This window comes from Amaranthus tricolor, chromosome 3 (assembly GCF_026212465.1).
Source record: "Amaranthus tricolor cultivar Red isolate AtriRed21 chromosome 3, ASM2621246v1, whole genome shotgun sequence".
Lineage (NCBI taxonomy): Eukaryota > Viridiplantae > Streptophyta > Magnoliopsida > Caryophyllales > Amaranthaceae > Amaranthus > Amaranthus tricolor.
In genome coordinates this window covers 23,282,436-23,303,384 of record NC_080049.1, presented here as the reverse complement: position 1 = coordinate 23,303,384, position 20,949 = coordinate 23,282,436, and the positions used below count along the sequence as shown (strand labels likewise).

Here is a 20,949-nt window from a genome sequence, read left to right as displayed (position 1 = left end):
AAATGTTGGATTATTAAAAAAATTTTAAAGGTGAAATTATTGGTAGGTAATGGAAAATAAATTGGATTATTATAAAGAAGGAAGATAATGAAAGGTAATGAAAAATATAAAAGGTCAATTTTTAAAGAGTCCATTGGCAACAAACTGAAAACAAAGGTTGGATTATTAAAAAATTTTCAAAAGATGAGATTATTGACAAATAATAAAAAATAAGTTAGATTATTCACAACAATTTCTACTTTATTATATTATGAAATTAACAATAAAGCTTTTTATGTATTGTAACAAAATAAAAAAGAATAAAATTATATCTTAATTTTACAAAATTAATATTACCAATTCCGTCAAAGTTGTTAGTTGGTTGCTTGCTTTTTGACAAGAGCAATTCCAATAACTAGTTAGCTACTTAGCTGTACAACAACAAAGATGCGCCTTTAATATTTCATATTTATAGAGAAGAATAGCGTAACAATTATTAAGACCCATGATTAATTTGTTAGTTACCCATTTGATCCAAACTTTGTGATATAATATGACTTTTTTTTTGATCCAGTTTTTAATATGATGCATTAATTTTATTTCTTAATGGAGTATATTTAATTATGTGTATAAAAAATTTATAAAATATTAATATTAATAAAACTTACATTAAGACGAATTAAACAAAACCTCATTCAAATATGTTTTAACTTATATATAAGAATATATATAAATTAATATTCATAAATAAAAAGTACCCAAAAAGCAAATGAGATAATTTTGCTTAAATGGAAAAAGTATATAAGTATATATATATAAATGTTGAATTTAGAAGTTTTAATTTGATCTATTTTATTAAGAAGCGTGATCTTCTCTACAATTTGTGACTATTAACATTATATGTAATGCTTTATAAACAATTTTTTTATATAAAGTAGATTAAGAGAAAGAGAGGGCCATGAAAGAAGGGAAGTAGGAATCAAATTCAGGTCCCTTAGAAAAATTATACATGCTCCACTAAGATAAGACTCGATTCTCTCCGATAAATTAGAAAAATTATACATGCTCCACTAAGACAAGACTCGATTCTCTCCGATAAATTTTATAATGCACGTTTTATATTCCGTTTAAAAACTTTGTACTTAAATTTAGTATATTAAGTATAAAAATTGTTTTTGTTAAATTATAGCAAGTAAATCCGGATTATTCAACCACTTAAAAGCATATTTTTTGTCAAAAGGTCGGATAGTGTTACCTAATTAAGAGGCAAGAAGTTCATATACAGAATTAAACTCTTCTTTTTTATTGAAATATATCAATTAGGTTGAAGGTTTCAAACCCATTTACAGTTAATCTAAATCGACTCGACATAATCGAGATACTTCACAAGGACTACCTAGCCCATATATTAAAGACTGGTTCACCATAGAGACAGAATGCAAAAACTGTATAGCCAATTATTTCATTAACCTTCAAGTTTTTACAGCTGACAATGAAACTAGGTAAATACACAAAGCATTCAAGAAATGAGCAACTATGTATTTATAATTTAAGTATATAGACAAGTAACATTTAAATAATGTTCATATCCTGTTATTTACATAGTAAATGAAGCAATTTTGCTTACCGGATTGTATAGCAAGAGATTTGGCGATTGGGCAACAGCAACCCGGGATTTGATCAAACAAGCTAAGCTAATGCAGTAATGTGTTGGCTGAGTGCATTAGCCTGCCATCTAAGTTACTAAGCTTTTTGCGCAGCTGGAACGTTGCAGCATACGTTAAAGACATCATCTAATGGGGCATGGTCACCTGTCCCTTCGTCTTTCCGAGCATACAGCAACTCCTTCCCTTTGAAGACAAACATTCCTCCCTGGAGAGAAACAAAATAGGGTTAACATATCGATCAAGATTGCAGTTGATCACGTGTGGGTATGGCATAAGTCATGACCAAATGAGAATATTTCATGCCAGAAATGTGGCGCAGCCTGATTTGATCAAAGCCATTTTTTGGGTTCAGGTAGCTCAACTTGCAAGGTCACCTCGTTCACTTAAGATCAAAAACGCTGTCTTGCAACTTATTGTGCACTTTGTTTGTCACCCCAATGTATGAGGCCAAAAGGAACCAGTTTTAAGAACACGGCTAAATCTTTTTTTTTTTTTTTGATAATAAGATCATGGCTATATCAATTATACTTGCAAAATTTGACTTTTTACGTAATTCAATATATTATTTGTTCATTTATATATTGAACTATGCACATCTAAAAATTATAGAAAGTTAATATTATAAAAGTATGTAATTAGACGATTCAAACCAGATCCCACTTGACTATATTTCTTACACATTAGCCACAATATATAAAATAAGCTTAAATAATGAATAGAGTCAATAATCTTAATGTAGCAAAAATTTTATAACGGAGGAAGTAAATATTAAGAATCCAACCTGTTGCAATACACCACTCCTGTCATCAGGGGTAGCTTCAATTGTATAGTTCTCCATAGCCTTCTTCAAGGACTCAAACCTTGAAAAAACCTTTGTCTGCCAGATTTAAACTAATGCACAATTATTGCATGAATACATGTGATAGCAAGGAAAAAACCAATATATTTGGGTGGATAGTTGGAAGGTTACACTTGCAGGATTAAAGAATGTCCGGCCCAAACCATAGTATAATCCTAATACATCATATGCCTGTAATAACAAACATTTCAATAAATATACGAATCATATACTAGTAACTCCACATATATAAGTTAATAGAGAAAACATAAATTACCTTGCGCTCAGGATCAGCATAAAGGCACTCCATAGGAAATGGTAACTGAATGAAACATGAAGAGCATGAGTCTAAAACTCTAAATAAAAAACTTGATCAATTCACAAAAAGCATGCAACACTGAGAGGCAAGAAAACCTCTCTTTACTGAACAAAATCTGAATGCTATTTATTAGCAATAAAATCTCTCGTAAGTAAGATGAGGGAATTAACTTTCTAGTATACTTCCGCACTGTTCTTGTCACCGTATTCTTAGCGTACAGAACTCACATTTACTAAATGTTAGGAGTATTGTTTAGAGACAAAGAAATCAGTCTCAAGTGATTAAAAGTTACTAAATTCCAATATTTCCTCCTTTGACATCAATCTCATTCCCTATCTAAGTCCACATGACTTGTTAATGCAAGTGCCAAAACTCTTAATAATGATGATGAATTTGATCACTTCGAATACGACTTCGCTTGTACTTTAGAGGACTTTGAGGAAGTGTCAAATGTATGTGAATTAGAGTTTGGAACGATCAATGAAGTGATTGATGTGGGGCGTTTGAGGCTTCACTAAGGGTGTGGAACCATGCCTTGAAAGAGTCAAGTATGGAAAGTGGCTTGCTCGAACAAGACAACGCAAAAACAACAAACAGAAGGTGTCAAGGGAGTGCTCGTTCGAGCACATTGTTCAGCAGCTTCCAGTAAGTCTGATGAGGGTGCCTTGTTCGAGCACATAGGGTGCCTTGGATTCCATTTTTGGTCAGTTTTTGCTTCTTGAAGGGCACTAAAAGGTTGTGTAACTTCTTGTTTAATGCCATGTTTATTGTTGTTTATTGCTATGCATTATTGTTGATGTTAATTGTGGGTTTAATGTGTGGTTCTAGAATGATTTACACCTTCACTTATAAAAGGGTACAACATTCATAGAACAAACTCACCACAAACATCCAAACTTGTGAGAGGGCTAGTTCAATTGTTAGAAACTTGAGAGTGTTCTTACTTTGTTCTAGTATTGTGATTTTGAGAGTTTGTTTTCAAGATAAGGGAGGTTTATTATACTTGTATTGTCGAATCAATTATAATAAAACTACATTTGAGGGGGAGACATCCAAGATACCTCATATAATACATTATTCCATTGCTTTTGTTTGATAATTCTCACATTGTTTTTTCATTGTTGACACCTTTGAGGCTTTCATTTCAATTGATATCAGAGCGGGAGAACTTCTTGGGCTATTTGGTGTGAGAAAGTGAGGTTATGAGCAAGAAAAACAAAATGATTTAAGGGGGGAAATTCTGCATTTAATTGTTTGATGGAAAACTCAACTTTGCCATATGGAAGAGTACAGTAGAGTATTATTTGGTGCAACAAGGTATCGATGATGCGCTATTGAAGGAGAGACCAAATAATGTAGAAGACGCGAAATGGACACAAATGAGAAAGAAGGCGGTAAGCACAATCCGATTTGCCATTGCACCCGAAATCAAGTATCACTACTTGAAAGAGACTGATCCCGGTGAGTTGTTGGGAAAATTCCAAACGGTGTATGCTTCCAAACCATAACTAACAAATTATGCTTGAGATGGGAGTTGTATCAACTCATGAAGGATGAGGATATAACAATGCAAGACCACATTAACACATTCGATAAGTTGGTATGTCAATTGTTGAATGCGGATGAGAAATTGAAGGATGAGGAGCAAGCCTTACTCCTTTTGGCTTCACTTCCCAAGGACTATAGAAACATAATCCAAACATTGCTCATAAGTAGGGACTCTATTACTCTTGATCAAGCATTGGCGGCGTTGAGAGAGAATGATAGGTTCATGGTGAGAAGAGAGGGGGATGAAAAGAAGAGTGTTGGGGATGGCTTGTTTAGTGAGGGTTCTAATAGGGGGAGCACCAAGGGCAAGGGGTATCAAGGAAGAGGTAAGTCTCATGGGAGGGGTGACCTTAGTGACAAAGAATGTTACTATTGTAAGAAGAAGCGGCATATACAAATGATGTGCAAAGAATTTAAAGAGGACCTTAAGAGGATGAAAAGCTTAAGGAATAGTGAAAGACATGACAATGAGAGTAGCGGGAGTCCCGCTCTAGGCTTTGTTGGAGATGATGACTATGATGGGGCTCTATTAGTTGATGGGGGAGTGGTTCATAGTAAGGGATGGGTAATAGACTCCGGTTGCTCATTCCACATTTGTTGTGAAAAGGAAAAATTTATTAAGCTAAGTTATGGTGGTAATGGCCTTGTTACTTTACCAAATGATGAAAAAGGTGTAAGTAGAAGGTATTGGTGAGGTTGAAATTGAGACAAATGGAGGTGTTAGTGATGTAAGGTTTGTGCCTAAGTTTGAGAGGAATCTTATATCATTGGGTAGATTAGAGAGTAAGGCATGCACCTTCAAAGCAAGTGGAGGGGCTTTGAAGGTCATTAGAGAGACTCTTGTGCTCATGAAAGGTATAAGGAGTAAGAGGAACTTGTATGAGTTACAAGTTGGTTGTGGTAGCCTAGGCCACAAAAGTGATGATGGTGTTGTGTTTGGGTCAAAGAGGGTAACATTTGAAGATGATAAGAGTGTTGGACTTGCGGGGGAGTTAATGCAAATGCCAAAACTCTTAATAATGATAATGAATTTGATCTTTAATCGAACATGCCTTAGCTTGTACTTTGGAGAAAGATTTTGAGGAAGTGTCGTATGTAAGTGAATTAGTGTTTGGAACGATCAATGAAGTGATCGATGTGGGGCGTTTGAGGCTTCACTAAGGATGTGGAACCATGCCTTGAACGAGTCCAGGCATGGGAAGTGGGTTGCTCGAAAAAGGCAACACAAAAACAACAAACAGAAGGTGTCAAGGAAGTGCTCATTCGAGCACATTGTTCAGCAGCTTCCAGTAGGTTCTGATGAGGGTGCCTTGTTCGAGCACATAGGGTGTCTTGTTCGAGCACCTACCTTGGATTCCATTTTTGGTCAATTTTTGCTTCTTGAAGGGCATTGAAAGGTTATGTAACTTCTTGTTTAATGCCATGTTAATTGTGGGTTTAATGGTGATTAATGTGTGGTTCTAGAATGATGTACACTTTCATCTATAAAAGGGTACATCATTCATAGAACAAACTCACCACAAACACACAAACTTGTGAGAGGGTTAGTTCAATTGTTAGAAACTTGAGAGTGTTCTTACTTTGTTCTAGTATTGTGATCTTGAGAGTTTGTTCTCAAGATAAGGGAGGTTTTATTATACTTGTATTGTTGAATCAATTATAACAAAACTACATTTGAGCGGAGGTATCCAAGATACCTCATAAAACACATTGTGTCCATTCCATTGCTTTTGTTTGATAATTCTCATATTGTTTTTCATTGTTGAACCTCTTTGAGGCTTTCATTTCATGACTTTTTGAGCAAGTTAAAAGAAGAGATGTCAATGGAGACTGAACAAATTGTTACAACCGACTACAGACCATAAACCCTTCTGGCAACAGGATTACCGAGAGTACACACTACAGACGATAAACCATTTTAGCAACCAAAGACTAATAACATACCATTCTTATTCTTCTTTTTTTAAGGTTGCTTATTGTACGGGAAAAAATCATAAGACAAAACACAAACGCAGTATGAGTAAAATAATTCTTTAGGCCATGTAAAACACTTAAACCAGCATGAGCAATAGAAAATTTGGCAATCCAGTTATTCAGACCACCAAAACACAGTCAATCATAGACACCAAGAGCATTTTCCAACTTAGTATTAGGATTTAGGAAGAACATTAATTATTCAATGGTAATAATATAAAAGAGCCACAGACAAACGACATTAGCAAGGAGAGAGTACAAAAGAGTTTTAAGAAAAAAAATTGCCTGATTTTAATGCAAACTGAAGACATCATATATAACGTTCACTACTACTATCCCATTTTCAGAAATTGAATGTTTCAGCAGAGATGCCCAACCAGACACAAAGTGCAGAACCATAACGTGAAAGATTAAGGCTTATATCAAGCTGCAATTATGATACAGTTATACTTTTAAGTCACATCCAGTGAATAACTGGACTAGTTCAAGCAACACAGAAAAAACAGAGAAAAGGAAATTAGTATCAGGAAGGAGAAAGACCAGATGACATAAGAATAGAGGCAGAAGGAAGACTGTGATTGACTGTGTTCTGAGAAACTTAAGCTGCTGTTATAGCAATGACGTCCCACCCTCATTCATCAAAGATCATCCCATCTTATTATCTAAGTAATCCCAGCAAGTGTTCAAGGAAAGCTAGATTGGATCAAGCTTTTATCCCATTCATCTACTATGCTATTTACTTTATTTTCTAAAAGTTCTCTAATATTTTAATAAAAGGTTGTAAAAATTTGAACTTATATAATTTTAACTGTTAGGTTTATAAGATTAGTATTAAAGTTGTAATAATTGTTCGCTGAAATTTACAGGTGAAGTTGAAGGAGCTAAGGCAAACAGGTTTAAGTTCAAAAAAGCTACATCAACCATAGAGTTGCATAGGTTATAAAGATATAACGCAGTTACAAGGGAGTTATTCAAACACCAAAGTTACCTTCAACGGTGGTGTACAACTTCAAATGTTTTTGAGTCTTCTCTCCAAAAGATGGTTACATAAATAATGGTTCCTCTTACATTTCCCTCCTACGTTCAAAAGCACGTGGATGTTACTTAACTTACTTGCACACGTTTTACCCTCCCAAATTCATAAACCCCCTTTCTGATTTTTCATCATCAAGAAACCAACATTAACAGCACTTCAAAGGGACTTGGACGTATGATTCGAAGAGAATTCAAATTTCAAACTTTCCCTCCCAAGCAAATGAAAGTTACGCAACTCTTCATGGAAGTTACATAACTTCTCCTAGAGTAGTTTTTACAAATTAACGAGTAATAGGATATTTATTTCTGATCTTGTTGCTTAATTTCTTCATTAAGCTTTATTACAAATAGGTGAGTAATTGTATAGAAAAGGTTGATGAAGAATTATGATTAATCGAACTTTTATTCAAACAAGTCTCCTTTAATGTTCTTGGATTCGAATTTCGAACTTAAGAGAAGGAAGTCCTAATGCTTAGTATGTTTGGCACACATGCTTGTGATCTTTAGGGCCTTTAATTTCTATTGTGGTGTTTTCGGTATGAATAACAATTAAAGTCTCCAACTTTCTTCTTTTATCCTTCATAATCATTCTCAACTTGTTCTAGTTGTGGTGTTCCTATATCAACTACAAATACTTACCTCCTCTGTGCCTCCCATTCTTATTCTCTTCATTTACCTTAACACATTTTGTCCAAATACATTAGTACATGCCATTCCTCCTTCAAAACATCAAATAAAGTACAAAACCATCAAAACAACCCTACAAACATTACCCACCTCTATAAATTACCTTTGCTTCTAATCTCAAGCCTTTGAATTTAGTTTCTCTTGTATGTTCACTTGGGTCTCAAGCGAACATACAAATATAAATAAGACACAAATAGAGTAACAAATTGAAAAAATGAATTGATTGTTTGTTTACCAATGTTACCTAAACTATTATTCTCATGTACGACTTGGATACATGTAATTGTCTGACTTGACTATTTTAGGAAAAAGTTTCGGTATTTTGTACCAAAATTGATGTTTCCGAATTTCATACTCGTGTCCAAGTGTGAAAGGTCTGACCTGTGTACTTGAGGAAGTGAGGAGTTGTATGATAGATATAAGATTATACACTTAAGTCGTTTGATTCATTTTGCTAACTAGTGATAAGAAGCAAATGTCATCCTTAATTTAAAAGAGGGCTGACATATGACCGTTAATTTATGATTGATGGCTAACAAGCTTCAACCCATTAAATTTGTTTTAAGGTGGCATTTATGGACTTGACTTAGACCTTTTAACTTGTTTGAAAACCATAAAATTGGTGGAATTTATGCTTTGAACTTGGTATGTCTACATTATTGGATATAATATGGAGTAATAATCTATTTTTCGAAATTTCGAACAATCGTGCCCAATATAAAGTATTAGGGAATTACTCAAACACGTTTGAATTCTTATTTCAATTATCGCTTTGACGCCAATATCGCTTGGATTGAATTGACACCTTGTACCTCAATTTCCATGAGATAATATTACTTGATGTCCTAAGGATTAAATCGAGTTGAATATTTTCAACCACATGCAAGTGAAGCACACACAATACAAATACATAACACACATTTGGCTCTTGATTCTTGATGTGGTCTACATTCAATTTTGTGGACATCCTCCTCCGGCCTATTTTGGTGATTTCCAAATTTTAGATCATGTTTTTGTAAAGAACCTATATCCATAAAGCTCATTCAATAGTTTATTTCCTTCCACCCAGAGACCTCAAACTTATTCTAACTAAAAATCCTATATTCCTCAAAGCGTGCATCATAACATGTAGAAAATGAGTGATCTACTAGTTAAAGGTTCAATGCAATAATATTGTTCTCCCACAATTCTCATTGTTTGCAACTTTAAATTGATCAGATTCTCCAGATATTTAAGCTCCCAAACCCAATTTAAGTAGGAACAAGTCATCCTGTCTGGGTGTTTAAAAGAATGCCTTTGCATTTTCCTAATTCCTCTGACCAAGACTGCAAAACTAAGACACAAACTAGGACCCTTGGAATAGTTAAATTTCGCTTCTAATAACTCACCTTGGGTAAACAGGTTTTGTAATAAGTTCTACTAATTTTTCATAAAAATTTGTCAAGAAAACAATACAGTCATCAGTACATTACTTTACTTCATAACTTTTGATGCGGGGAGATGGGGGTAGGGGTGGGGTGGGAGGTGGGAGCAGGGGCTCAATCAACAAACATGAATGAGCTTACCTACACGAGGGCATATGCTGCTTTTTACGGGTGACATAAAATCTTTTGGCTTTATGATAGGATTTTTCAATATGAGACACCAAAGCTTTCATCTTTCGGCTCTAACATAAAACTTTTCAATTGCAAATAAGAGCAATCATCGACTCATGCATATAAAGGTAGGGAATTACAAATTCAATATACTAGTGCACTAACCTAGTGTTTCAAATATCCTAAAGCATAATCACAACCTCTAAGCAAGAGTTCAAACAAAGTAATAAGTGAATAAAAAAACAAAAGGATCAAGCAAATAAAGATACCCGTTCTCCAAGCATGCGGGCCTTGTTAGCACTTCCAACACCAACAGCAATGAGTTTAACACCCGCAGCGTCAAATTTATCTTTAACTTTTTTCAAATCTGCAGCAAACTCCCAGCTTAACAAAAACAAAGGACAACCAAAGTCAACATGCTGTACAACAATGTTAAAATCCAACAAAATATTAGATTAACGCACAATTTACCAGCAAAAACACCCAAAGTGCCTTAGCAATGCCACTACCGCAATTCCCTGGACAATAGCAAACCAGTCAGTTCAGAACAACCATAATGATCCTTTGATAGTCCACAAATACTAGACTTAGTAGCTTCAAATCAAAATGGCGCCATGTGTCAATTTCTTTGGGGAAAACCAACCATATATTTAGCACAATGTGACTCAATAAAATCACTTCATCTGTTGAAATAATAGCCAATCCAATTTGTAGTAATATAATGTTTGATAATAATCAAGTTTATTGTGCTTCTTCTACAATTGGAAATTAGAATACTAAATCAAGACAAAGGGAGTACACAGCAACAATAATTGAAAAAACTTACAAGAACTCCCAAATTTTGGAAAACCTATCTAGAAATGCAACTGATACTTCAAAATTATAACAGTAATTGAATTCAGGAAGAATATCAAATATCAAGGCATCATTATCCTAAAAGGATAATCATAATCAAAATGTATAATAAGGAAAAGGTTACAATATTTTAACTTAAAAATGAAAGGCTTAAAGATGTGAAATATAGAGCATAAAGAAAACGTAAAACCTCGTTTTGATCCCATAAATCTTTGAACAAAACAGGTTCGCCAGAAGCCTTGAAAATGGTGACATCCCCCAGAATGTCTCCGATGTTTTCTGGAACATCAACAGAAGCAGAAACCCTAGGAACGAGTCTAGAAGTGAGTGAACTCGGTGTGCTTAAACTTTTTGTAAAAAGTGAAGAGACAGAAGCAGAAGAAAGAAGGGGAGAAAGTGAAGTGTTTACAGTTGGAAATGATGAGGGTTGAATTTGATGATGAGTAGAAAGAAGGTGAAGATTATGGCTTGCTGGTGCTGATAATCCTGATCCTGCTGTAACTGAGAATAACCCCATTTACCCTTTCTCTCCCCCTTTGTGTTTAAGCTCTTGAGATGGTAGTTGAACCAATGGAGCTAGGGAATGCTGAAAATGTTTCATTACCGCTTTAACGGCTATACACAAGCCACATAATCAATTCAAAGGCACCACAAGTTGCATACTACTATGGATTAATATTTTAAAATAATGTATGATTAAAAATCTCAAAAGCAATGTTTATAGAATTTCATTCATAAAACTAAAACAAGTATTCATTTGAATATGTTTTACATAAATAAATTTAAAATAATATTAATATTAATTAGTAAATAGTGCTAAAAAAAATATTTAATGTGAATAGATTAAAGATGACAATATGAAGATGCAAACCAATACCCCTCTCCATCTTATTTACACCTAACCAGTGGCAGAACTTGACCAAATATTTGAGGGGGATAAGAATAAACTAAGCAAAATTAATGTCCGCTCAAAACCTTTATTTTAAAAGGTCCTCTTATTACCAAAAAAAAATTTGAAATAATCAAAGTGGTGCTATTTATTTTTCCTAACCTTTAGTTATATCTATATATTTTATCGATTTATAATATTCAACTTGACTCCCGTTAAACAAATCTTAATTATTTCTTTATATAGTGCTTCATTCCATTTTGATTGTGTACTTCTGACAAAAAACTTTCAGATAAAGTTTTTGCAGTGTTTTTATAGTGAACAATTAAAAAGAAACACAAAAAGTACTAATTAAAATTAATTTTTTTGTTATTATCATAATAAATGTAGAGTCCGTTATTAATAATCTTTTCTTAGATACATAGATGCATGACGCCCATAAAAAAAGTTTATATATATATATATATATATATATATATATATATATATATATATATATATATATATATATATATATATATATATATATATATATATATATATATATATATATATATATAATAATTCTTAAATGAGGCCATTTCTATGGGCTTGGCCGCTGGCCTCATATATATTTTTGTCTTAAAGTATTCACTTATAATTTTAAAATAATTACTTTTTATAGTTTTAGAGTGATAACGTATAACCTTAAATCGATCACTTACGATCTTAAAGTAATTAATTTAAGTAATAGACTAATTATATGGGTCCGTCTCATGATAAGATGGTCTCATACAAGACGGGCTGATATATATAAAAATAAATATATATGATTTAAATTAATAAATGTGTTCTCGAGTTTGTATTATTTAAAACATATACTACCTACATTTAAGTTTTAATTGGATTTTTTACTTAATTTATAATTTAAAACATTATCAAGTGGATTTTATATAATTCATCTCAATGAATAAATTATTAATATATTTTATATAAGTTTACTATACATTGTAAGATATATTAAAAATTGAATTAATAATACTATGAAAATTCATTAAGAATGAGACATAGGAGTATTATTGTATGTTTTGTAATTTTTTTGGCAATATAAATACTTCATCTAGGGAGGGTGTGTTGGGAGTTCAATGGAGTAATAAGAGGTAAAAGGGAGTTGTTTGGCCATATTAAAAGTAAAATATTATTCAATAATTTGAAAAAATTAAAGTGCATTAGAATTGGATGCGTTGGATAAGTTCGATCCCGGGACCATGTAAATGGAATACCATCTTTTATCCAGGTGAGCTAATGTGTAACATCTCCGGGGGGGAAACCCCTCCCCGCTTCTATTGAAGTTCCGCCACTGCACCTAAATAATAATATCTTAATATCCATCATATATTCACCATTTAATATAGCATGCGAAATTCTCATACATACGCTTGCTGTAACTGGGAATATCTTCATTTTTTCCTCTCTCCCCTTTATGTTTGGACTCTTGAGACGGTAGTTGAGCCAATGGAAGGAGCGATGAATGTGTTTTATTAGTCGTAAGAGACTCAAAATTCTTAATTATAATTTTTAAATTATTTATTTCAAATATTTGATTTAAATTATAAATTTTTTGGTTATTCAAATTAAATCGTCTTTGATTTTTAAATCTTTTTTTTATTTTATAATTTCTTTTAAATATTAAACTTTAAATATTAATTTCTTTAAAATTATTTTAATAAACACGAAAATATTATTTTGTTATTTTATATTGCAAAAAGTAAATTTTAATTATTATATTTACTGTTTTGTATCCCTTTCTTTAAAATAACTTTACTAATTATTTTAATATTATAACTGACTTAATTATTTTACACCTAAAATTAGCCAATTTTTTCTCCTAGCCATATTTTTATAATTCACGTTAATATAGTTTTAAGCAAATTTTTTTTAAATAAACTATATTATTTTCATAATCAACCTTAATCCAATTTACAAACTAGTACAAACTAAATCATATCCGCTAGTACAAACTAGAACAAAAATTTAAGAACCGAAAACCTTTGATTTACGTAAGTTAACCTTCTTCTACACTCCGATCTCTTACACACTTCAAATCACATATACAAGCTAAACTTTTTCCACAAATTCCAATTAGTCGGCTAGGCTTTGGGATGAAAGCTTCAGTTGATGTTAGCTTTCTTTTTTGAGGTGCCACTTCCCTCCTAGCTTATGAGGGCTTGTTTTGGCTCGTAGGAGCTTCGGTTGTGTCGTGGCACCTAAGCATCTTGTGCAAAGCTACGACTTTTTTTCTGGCATTTTATAAAATTTACTTTGCCAAAATAATAATAATAATGATAATAATAATAATAATAATAATTATTATTATTATTATTATTAGGGGTTAATAAAGAGTCTGGTGGGAGAGCTCAGGGCGAGACTACCACAGTAGAAGAGAGGATATAAGTCCAAGTGAATAGGAAAAAGAAGTATAAAAATAAAAAGATATGAAGTGAAGCTGCCAGTAACTGTGATAGTCATTCTAACATCTTGGTGGGTTGATTATCGTTATCTCATTCCCTTTGCTTTTGAGCTTTCACTTTTGAGTTTGAGGTGAATTTGATGAGTTTTTAGCTGGGCTTTGTCCTCGTTTTTTGGCTTTTGGTAGTTAGGAAGATAGACTCTTGTATAGTTTGTTTTTCTGTTGGTTTGGCTTAATTTGTCTGGTTGGTGCCTCCCTTTTGTGTTTAGGAGGTATTTTTCTCCTCATAACCTAGGTTGTAAAAAAGGTTTTTTTGGTGTCAATATATTCCTTTTAATTGTCAAAAAAAATAATATTGTTTTATTATATAGTATTTGCTACATTTTTCTTTTTATACAATTCAATGCGTAATATTATTATAATCATTTATGTCTTAAAATATAATTAACTAAAAATTATAAAAGTTAATATTTTTTCTTGCTTAATTATATTTTTTCTTATACATTAACCATAATATATAAAATAAGCTTAAAATGAATAGTACCATTAACTATTATATATCGAGCTTCCTCCATTCCAAATTAATTGCAACATCGAAAATAATGTATTATTTATTCATCACTCTTAATTTGTTATTAATTTGTAATCTATAAGTTAAAAAATAGTCGAGTAAGATTTTATTTGATTTATCTCAATAAAAAGATTATTAATATTAAATTTAAAATTTTATAATTATAAATAATTAAAAATATTTAAACATTAAATTTACGAATTGAATTGCGTGAAAAAAATAAATATAGTAATCAAGTACCGTATGCTTTGGAAATAAACACGCTTTGGGATTCTACCTCTGTGGAAACAATAAATGGTAATTTTCGTTGAAAACGAGGAACAACTTTCCATACATATAGACATCAATATCCATATATGTGACTAACGAAAAACATATTTCCATATTTTATCGAGAGAATTTAAAAGGCCAAAAAGTTCAATAGAAAAAAGAATGGAGTCAAAAGCAATAGAAAAATGCAAGCTAAAAGGGTATTTTCTCCCTTACTTAGCACCCAGCCATTACATACCACTATTTCAGTTCGCAAAGCTGTTTGCATCTCGAGGGGTGCACGTAACATTTGTTTCCACCCCTCGAAATTCACTCTCATTTCGCGATTCACTCGAATTGCTCAACAATTTAGGCCTCCATATTGAAATCGATTACGTCGATTTCCCTAGCAAGGAAGTTGGGTTACCCGAAGACATCGAGAATTTAAGTGATGCGACTAGCTTGGAAATGGCGGGTAAAATTTATAAAGCTGCGTTTTTGCTTCAAGCTCCTATTGAAGCTAAGGTTCGAGCTGCTAAGCCCGACTTTATTTTTGCTGATATGCATTGTTTTTGGGCTACTGATCTTGCTGCTGAACTTGGTATTCCTCGTTTGATTTACCATGCTCGTGCTTATTTTGCTCTCTGTGCTGTTGAAGCTATTGATAGGTATTTATATGCTTGCTTTATTATCGTCTTACACTTTTATTAATTGATTACTCTTACCATACTCTAGGGTTCTTTCCATTTGAAATATTTTATTTTATGGATAGAGATATTTAATTAATATTTTTAACATATATTTAAAAGATAAATATATTTATATCAGATTTCGTTGAATTTATCTTAATGTATCTTTTTATTATATAATTTTTATTATGTTATTTAAAGATATTTTAAATTAAAATTTTAAAATTATGCAAAAAGTAATAAAAAACAAAAAAGAATGAAGAGATATTTTCTACCAATTAGAATTATCATGATGATTAATTAATCATGATTGATTGATTATGATTAGCAGCTAAATTGAATGTGTACTTGATTATGATTAATTAATTAGTCATGATACTACTTTTAATTTTTTGTTAACACATGTTAATTTTATTTTTGCAAATAGCTATGGATGATCTAAATGGTTAAATAAGTATATTAAATATTACCCGTGATTTGCACCACGGTTGCACCATACTGATATTGAATAGGTGTCCCTGTTCTGTTTAGCAGGTTGCATGTAACCGATGTTGTCTGCTATTTTGATCCTTTCGGTATAATATAAATGAAAAATAGTGTTGTTAATGGTGACTTAAACTAGCAAGCACCATTGAAAAAGATGAGTATGGATCAAGGAGGAGGTCTGTGGGGCGTGGAGAACTCCGTGGGCCGCGGAGTGCGTTCTGTCTCTATTTCGCGGCTCGCGTAGTTGTACACAGCTCGCGAAATGTCCGTTTTTTTTCACAGGAGGTGTCTTTTGGGACAGTTACTTTGTGTTTATTATGTAATAACTTTCTTTTATTGGGCATTAGTATATAAACTCCCATTTTAGGGTTAATACATGATGATTCACAAAAATTGAGAGAGATCACAAAAGAGCCATTAATTTGTGGGTGTGATTGAGATTCATCTTGTAATTCTTTGCGATCATAGTGAAATTATTTGATCGTGCCGGTGGATGTAGTTTTCACATTGATAGTGAACCACGTTAAATCTCTCGTGTCAATTTCTTATTTTGCATTAAATTTTCTTATTGTTTCATTATATTCTACAATAAGCATCGAGAAATTTACCGGGGAAAATAGCTTCGGGCTATGGCAAATAAAGATGAAGGGTCTGTTGAAACAGCAGCAAATCTGGCGTCCGTTGGCTTCAAAGATTTTTACTGCGGGGTCGGAAGACGGGTTAACTGACGGGTAATTAGCAGTAATGGAGGAAAAGGCTCATTCTACCATTTTGCTAAGTTTGGATGATCATATGTAACAACCCGATTTAAGTGACTCCGAAATTCATATGAAAATACGAATTTTGGTCCACTCTTCGGACTCTAGAGAAAGTCTCCTCTAGGATCGTCAATGTTCCGTTGATAAAGAAATATAATTAAAACAGAAAATAGTACCAACGTGAAAGAAATAAGTTAGTGGAAGTTCTTAAGTACAACTCGATAGCCTAATGGCCTCTAGATTAACTAAAGAAAATTTACGAAAGAGAAAAGAAACCAACACAATCTCTTGTTACATAATTCGGAGTTATATCTACTCATAATCTTATTACAAAAAGGAAACATAGTCTTGATGATTACAGGTTCTAAATCGAGCCCTCACTCCAGTCCCCACCTGCAATCAACCTACTAGTCGTCGTGCGACAACATGTAGCAGGTTCTAAATAACAATCCAATACACGTCAGAGACTTCATACAAATGTCAAACCGGTTGAATACAAGCAATGTGTTTATCCTAGCATGCATAGGCTCTAATACATTCATTATTAGATAATTCCAACTTGTAATGTAGCCCGTCCTGTTCGGGTCGTTCAAGTATAAATCAAAATCCTTTTTGGGGGTATACATTAGGAGAGCTAGTCCCAAGGCAACCACCGACTTAAGACGTTGCCCCTCCTGTGCGGGTCGTCAGAGGTAAAGTATGCATACCCCCATGGTGACCGTAATGATTCAAAACTGTCATGGGAACAATAATTGTAATAATCCAAACCAAAACGTTAACCCCTTTGGGTAACATAATACAAACCAAAACGTTAACCCCTTTGGGTAAAAAACACATAAATCCTCAACTTCCAAGTAACTTCTTTCAAATTATTTGAGATGTCTAATCCTTATGTGATTTACAATGCCTTGATTAGAAATGAAATAACACTACTTGCACAACCACATAAACAGTATGGTCTAAGCGTGTACCTTTAAGCATTGCAACCAAACGATGTTTAAGCACGACAGAAATTTCACCCTCTTATGAATCGAGGTCCTAAATAACACACACAAAACGATCACTTATTAGAACGTGTTTACACATTTAATCCACTCCATACTACTAAGATATTACTAAGACTTGATAATTCTAAATGTTTTCATCCAGTTCCCAATAGTTCCAAACTTTAAATTTTAATCAAAAGATTAAATGGTCAATTTGGATAGTTTAGAAAATTCAAATGGAAAATCCGACTTCGCCACTGCGTCCAGATTGCGTCAATTACCTTGGGTACCAAATTTCATAATTTCTAACATCCAATTACTATTTTTAATTATTTTAAGCGTTTAACGAGTTTTTAACGCATCGGGTACATAAAACAACAACGGAACACGACTAACGTTTCCGGATTGGCGCCAATACCGAGGCAGAAACTGCTGCTGCCCGAAAAAAAATCCTATTAATTTATTATTATTATTATTTTATATTTATACATTATTCAAATTATTAACCCTTTTAATCTCATGACCAAAATAAATCTTACAAGACCAAATTCACAACTGCTAAGATAAAACAAACAAGTCCAATTTTTCTATCACACAACTACTTGATATTTCCACACATATATTAATACAGAAAATACCATCAACAAAGCATAAAAACCATCAAATAAAAAGAAACATGCCCATCCACAAGATCCTTCAAAAAACTTAAAATTTCATAATTTATGATAATTAAATTAAATATTTAATTCTCTTAACAAATTAAAATTTTGTAGAGAATCATAAAACCAAATCACCGTTTTAAATCAAGACATATATATAAACACAATCCTTCAATCAAATCAAATTTTGCTAAAGGATTTATAAATTCTTGGATGACTACATTACTTGATCCATACATTTAAATTTCTTCTAACAAGTTGAAATTTTGTTAGAGAAATGTAAATCATAAAAGAAATTTATTTAAATATCAATATAAACTTAATTCTTATAACAAATTTAAACTTTGTTAAAGGATATAAATCAAGAAAGGTTTTTTTTTTTTTTTAAAAAAAAAAAAAAAACATAACTTAATCCTTTTAACAAACTAAGGTTTATCAAAGGATTATTAGAGAAAATTACATATATAAAAACAAATACTCAATGCTCCTAAAAGTCATAGGATATCATCATACATAAAATATAATTCATCTTAGAAATCTTGTATATAAAATCTATAATTAACAATTCAACTAAACTTACTCCTTTGATCAAAAGATTGGATGGAACAACAATTTTTTTTTCTTTGAAGTGTGCCGAAATAAGAGAGCAAAAGGGGAGAATTTTATGAATTTTTTGTTCACTTGAAAGTTTAGAATGGTGAAGAATTCAAATGATGCTTATAGGATTAATAGACAATTAAAGAATGAACTTAATGTGCCATAATACACACTTATGAGAAGAGTTACAAGACTCTTCCCCTACTCCAAGACAACCGGCCACCCCTTTCCCTTCCCCTAATTTTTATTTATTTATTTTTAATTAATTAATTAATTAAGTAATTGTCTATTTTTTTTAAAACAGAAAAGAAATGCTATGCAATAACAACGTACGCGATAAAACGCGTTACCGTTAAAATTTAACTTACTTTATTTCTTATAATTATCTATGTAAATAATATAATTTAATAATAATTATTTATTTTATTTTATTTTATTTTCTTTTTAAACCCGATAAATTACGGGGTGTTACATCATATCATCATGGAGGTCGCTGATCAGGCTACAGCAGCGGAACTATAGATGAAACTGGAGTCATTGAATATGACTAAGTCGCTGACCAACAAATTCTTACTGAAGCAGCGGTTGTTCAGCCTCCGAATGCAGTCAGGTACTCCCTTACGGGAACATCTTGAAAAACTTAACTCTATTTTACTAGATTTGCGTAACTTAGATGTTAAAATAGATGATGAGGATGCTGCGTTGATTTTACTTGTGTCTCTACCGTCTAGCTATGAGAATTTTGTTGAGTCTTTTGTTGTTGGTAAAGACTCACTGACCTTAGAAGAAGTGAAGGCAGCACTTCATACTAGGGAATTTCGTCAGAAAGTTATAGGTGATAACGGGGAGAGTGGCAGTGGGTTGTTTGTTAAGTCTGGGAAGTCTAAAAAGAAAAAGGGGGTTAACAAGGGCAACAATACTGGGTCGGGTGCTGGAAACGACAATGAGGGATTTGGTAAGACTGCGGGGAAGACCTGTTATTATTGCAAGGAATCGGGTCACTTTAAGGCTAATTGTTCGGTGAGGAAAGGCAAGTCCCAAGCTGCTGTAGTTGAGGAAAAACCGAAGGAGAACTATAATTCGGAGGAAGACTTGGTGTTAGTGAGTTCTGCTAAGTCTGGGGATCTTTCTAATGATTGGGTTCTAGATTTGGGGTGTTCGTTCCATATGAGTCCGCATCGAGATTGGTTTGACACGTATGAGTCTTGTAATGGGGGTAAAGTTATTGTAGGTAACAACGCACCTTGTAAGATTACGGGTATTGGGACAATGAGATTGAGGACTAGTGATGGGTGAAAGATGACATTGGCTAGAGTGCGGCATGTCCCTGCTTTGGGGAAGAATCTGATTTCATTAGGTACCTTGAATGATTTGGGGTACAACAGAGTGTTTTCGGATGGGGAGTTGTCCATTACTAAGGTTCGGAGTTGGTACTTAAGGGTATTAAGAGGAACACCCTCTATATCTTTGAGGGTGTTACACTGTTTAGTTTTGCGGTTTACGCATCGGCGTCTCACCAGGAGATGACCAAGATTTGACACATGAGGCTTGTCATATAGGGGAGAAGGGGGATGCAGCTATTGTCTAAGAGGGGTCTACTATCTGGAAACAAGGTTGCCAACCTTGAATTTTTTGAGCATTGTGTGTTTGGGAAGAAACACAGGTTAAATTTAGCAAGGGTGCTCACATTACTGATGAAGTGCTCGATTATATCCATTCACATTGCTGGGGTCCATCTAGGGTTGAAGGTATGGGAGGCTTCCGCTATTTTGTGTCATTTGTAGATGACAAATCCCGATACACATGGCTTAGGTTGCTTAAGTCAAAGGACGAGGCCTTCAAAGCTTTTAAGCAATGGCAAGCTTTGGTGGAGGATCGACAGGGTAGGAAGATCAAGAAGCTTCTAACAGACAATGGGCTAGAGTTTTGCAACGAGGAGTTTAATCAATTCTGTGCAGATGAGGGTATTGGTCGGCATCATACCGTCAGGATGACACCACAGCAGAACGAAGTTGTAAAGCGGGTTAATCAGACACTGCTAGAGAGAGTTCGATGCATGCTCTCTAATGCAAGGCTTGGGAGGAGGTATTGGAGTGAAGATGACAGCTTATATCATCAA

General features: G+C 33.1%; 2 protein-coding genes across 3 annotated transcripts; one reads left to right on the top strand and one right to left on the bottom strand.

The window, feature by feature from the left end:
* Nucleotides 1-1,416: 1,416 nt before the first annotated feature.
* On the bottom strand, nt 1,417-11,192 carry LOC130807229 (thioredoxin-like protein AAED1, chloroplastic). 2 transcript variants are annotated; one of them, XM_057672370.1, is made up of 7 exons: nt 10,688-11,192; nt 10,114-10,160; nt 9,912-10,026; nt 2,762-2,806; nt 2,617-2,676; nt 2,428-2,523; nt 1,417-1,851 (listed from the first exon to the last, which is right to left on the bottom strand). In XM_057672370.1, exons 1-7 carry the CDS (start codon nt 11,012-11,014, stop codon nt 1,723-1,725), a joined length of 819 nt encoding a protein of 272 aa, XP_057528353.1. In that variant the 5' UTR covers nt 11,015-11,192; the 3' UTR covers nt 1,417-1,722. The 2 variants fall into 2 exon arrangements, with proteins under 2 accessions (XP_057528353.1, XP_057528354.1); XM_057672371.1 differs by having other exon boundaries at nt 2,428-2,517; nt 10,688-11,091.
* Nucleotides 11,193-14,838: 3,646 nt separating this feature from the next.
* LOC130808470 (solanidine UDP-glucose glucosyltransferase 1-like) lies at nt 14,839-16,565 on the top strand. The gene is made up of 2 exons (XM_057673945.1): nt 14,839-15,323; nt 16,424-16,565. Exons 1-2 carry the CDS (start codon nt 14,839-14,841, stop codon nt 16,563-16,565), a joined length of 627 nt encoding a protein of 208 aa, XP_057529928.1.
* Nucleotides 16,566-20,949: the final 4,384 nt, after the last annotated feature.